This window comes from Quercus suber, unplaced genomic scaffold (assembly GCF_002906115.3).
Source record: "Quercus suber isolate HL8 unplaced genomic scaffold, Cork oak 2.0 scaffold_234, whole genome shotgun sequence".
NCBI classification, from domain to species: domain Eukaryota; kingdom Viridiplantae; phylum Streptophyta; class Magnoliopsida; order Fagales; family Fagaceae; genus Quercus; species Quercus suber.
The window spans coordinates 1,030,534-1,033,622 of record NW_027069691.1 but is presented as its reverse complement, the minus strand read 5'-3'; the positions used below and the strand labels follow the sequence as shown (position 1 = coordinate 1,033,622).

At 36.4% G+C, this 3,089-nt stretch overlaps 1 protein-coding gene across 1 annotated transcript; it reads left to right on the top strand.

Moving 5' to 3' along the window:
- The first annotated feature begins 575 nt into the window (after window positions 1-575).
- On the top strand, window positions 576-2,309 carry LOC111997607 (transcription factor bHLH93). The gene is made up of 4 exons (XM_024029717.2): window positions 576-1,277; window positions 1,410-1,568; window positions 1,676-1,843; window positions 1,992-2,309. The coding sequence occupies exons 1-4, from the start codon at window positions 711-713 to the stop codon at window positions 2,076-2,078; spliced, it is 981 nt and encodes a 326-aa protein (XP_023885485.1). The 5' UTR covers window positions 576-710; the 3' UTR covers window positions 2,079-2,309.
- Window positions 2,310-3,089: the final 780 nt, after the last annotated feature.

Sequence of the window (3,089 nt, the reverse complement as noted above, 5' to 3'; positions counted from 1 at the left end):
AAAAGGAAGAAGGAACAAAAGAGGCCCACCAACTCATTTGAATTTCTGAGCTAAGCCCAATTTTGGAGGCATTGAGGTATGGGACCCAACTAAGCAAAAATTTTCACAGAGGGGGGTGGGGTTGTTTTTTCTGTTCATAGCCAATTAATATTACAGATGCTTATGCATACAAAGAACCTGACATGGTCTATGATGCTAACTCCACCCTTTTCGGTTCAGACAGGTGCTTGGGTCAAAGTTTTTCTGAATAAGCCAATTAAATATTTAGTTTGTTCGANTTTTTTTCTGTTCATAGCCAATTAATATTACAGATGCTTATGCATACAAAGAACCTGACATGGTCTATGATGCTAACTCCACCCTTTTCGGTTCAGACAGGTGCTTGGGTCAAAGTTTTTCTGAATATGCCAATTAAATATTTAGTTTGTTCGATTGCAGAGATTTCGGTGAAAAAGACATGAAATCACCCATAGGGAGAAATATGAGAGAGAGAGAAAAGCAGATTCCAATTTAATCTTTAGATTTTAGGTGGTAATAAATACAACATAACACATACTATAATGTATAATGCATATTATATTATAGTCTAAGTAGAACCCTTTTGTTTGTGATCCTATATATATATTCTTCAACTCGGTGCAACTTCATATTGTCAAAGTATATTTAACTTTATAGACTCTATACACACACAAGAGAAGAGAGCAACATATATGGATATGGAACTCAATGAGAATGTCTTCTTAGAGGAATTACTAGCTCTGAGAAGAGACACTTTTGAAACAGTCCCAACAGAAATGAATGAGCTATTCAATAGTGGCTGGAGTTTTGATTACTTTGATCAAAACCCATCAGCCATTGTGTTTCCAAACTCTTGCTATGAACAGAACTTGGATAGTACCTCCTACACTTTCAATGAAGTGTATTGCCCATATGGCAATGAATTCTCAGCTCCACAGCTCACTGATTCTTCACTCACCACACTTGATACACCACCTTTCCCTGTTCAAGAAGACTATCCATTGTCCATGATGGAAGAAGAACTGGGCATTCTTGGGGATGAGATTCACAACTTGGAGGTGCAAGCTTCTTGCAAAGTAGAGCCAATTCAGTCTCCAGAAGTCCCAGTTTTCAACATGGATGCATGCCTACAGGGAAAGAATCGAGCTAAGAAGATACAGGGCCAGCCATCAAAGAATCTAATGGCTGAGAGAAGGAGAAGAAAGAGATTAAATGATCGCCTTTCAATGCTAAGATCCATTGTTCCCAAGATAAGCAAGGTAAAGTAGGAAGACTCACTTTTTATATAATTATTTTTAACTATTCCTTACTCTAACACTCTAAGCATGAACGTGGTTCATTAAGTTTATATGTGGAGGCTAATTTGGTTTGTTTGGATTTTGATTTAGCAGATGGACAGGACATCTATACTCGGAGACACTATAGATTACATGAAAGAACTCCTAGACAAAATCAACCACTTGCAACAAGAAATTGAAGTGAATTCAAACGCGATGGACATTTTCAAGGATGTAAAACCAAATGAGGTTGTGGTTAGAAATTCACCAAAGGTAAGGACTTTATCCACACTGCTTGATTAGTAACCCTTAAAACTAAGTACAACTTAATTGAATTAACAGAAAACTTAATGAGGTAATTATCCATGTTGTCTTTTCAGTTTGATGTGGAGAGGAGGAATGTGGATACAAGGGTTGAGATTTGTTGTGCAGGGAAGCCAGGGTTGTTGCTATCAACTGTGAATACCCTAGAAGCATTAGGCCTTGAGATTCAACAATGTGTCATTAGTTGCTTCAATGACTTTGCAATGCAAGCTTCTTGCTCAGAGGTACTTGAAATAACTCTCTGGCAATTGCTCTTTGGTGCCTTTTTTTTTTTGTTTTTTTGTTTTTGTTTTACTTTTATTATCTTTTTGACTTTTTGTTAAGCAAGCGAAGTTAATGTTTTCTTGTCTTTCATTCTTGTCGTGGCCATAGAAATTGGAGCAGAGAACACTACTAGGTTCCGAAGACATAAAGCAAGCATTGTTTAGAAATGCAGGATATGGAGGACGATGTCTTTGAAGATAAAAAGAGAGGAAGAGGAAAAGGGGTAAAGTTGGGTGAAGCTTTTAGAGATGGGTTTTCAAATCTCTATATTTTCGATGAGGTTTGCAATTGAGAGTTGAAGTATTCTTCTTCTTCTTCTTTTTTCCAGATTTCAATAAGGGGTAATTCCTTGAGAGCTATGTAATTTTTGCTTCAATTGAAGAATGAAGATGTCTGTTTAATGCAAAATTGTTTTTTTGCTCCTCACATGCCCAAGGAAAGTAAAAGTTTGCCACATTCAATAACCATAATGCAGTGGGAATGTTTTTGGATTCTCTCGGAACTTTAAAGCCCAATCTAAGCCATTTTTTAAAGGCTATATCTCAATAGTGACTAGTGTTTTACCACTACCACATAACCAACTTTCATCTGGTGGTTGTTGATTTTCCTAATAATTATCGTGTAACAAAATATAAAAAGAAAGAAGATAATAGTTGCTCCTATATCTTCCAAGACTTCCGTCAATAAATTATCAGTAGGAGATGATATGGATACAGAAAAAAAAGAAAAAGGCAGAAGCCTGAATAAGTCACAAGCCTGTAATTTGTGAAGGAGACACTCCAAAGGTGGTACATCCACTCCAGAACTCTAATACCACCCTTCATTGGTCTATTGAATTCTTTTGCTAATTGGACTACAGTTCATGCTCTTTTGAGAAGTCAATTTTGTCACCCACAAGGCCACAATATAACTAGATGGACCCTTTTGAGTAATAGTATCGAAAAGATTCATCTTTGTGCTTGGGGTTCTAGAAGAGAGTTCCATCTCGATATAATTTCTTTGTTTTTTTTTTTTTTTTTTTTTCTTTCTTTTATGACAAGTGTCATAATTTTTTTTTAAAAAAAGGTACTGTGGGGTTATCTATTTTGTGATTTGGAAAGGAAGAAAAAAAAGAGAAAGGGGGGGCTCCCCCCCCGGGGGGAGTCAGATCAGTCATGGTTTTCATAATTTTTCTGGCAGTGTCTCGTAGTAAAAGCAAAATGATTA

Bases quoted from the DNA above. Each gene is read 5' to 3' on its own strand.
- LOC111997607 (XM_024029717.2), top strand. From the start codon at position 711: ATGGATATGGAACTCAATGAGAATGTCTTCTTAGAGGAATTACTAGCT. The intron at 1,278-1,409 runs GTAAAGTAGGAA...TTGATTTAGCAG, and splicing joins TTGTTCCCAAGATAAGCAAG to ATGGACAGGACATCTATACT. The intron at 1,569-1,675 runs GTAAGGACTTTA...TTGTCTTTTCAG, and splicing joins TGGTTAGAAATTCACCAAAG to TTTGATGTGGAGAGGAGGAA.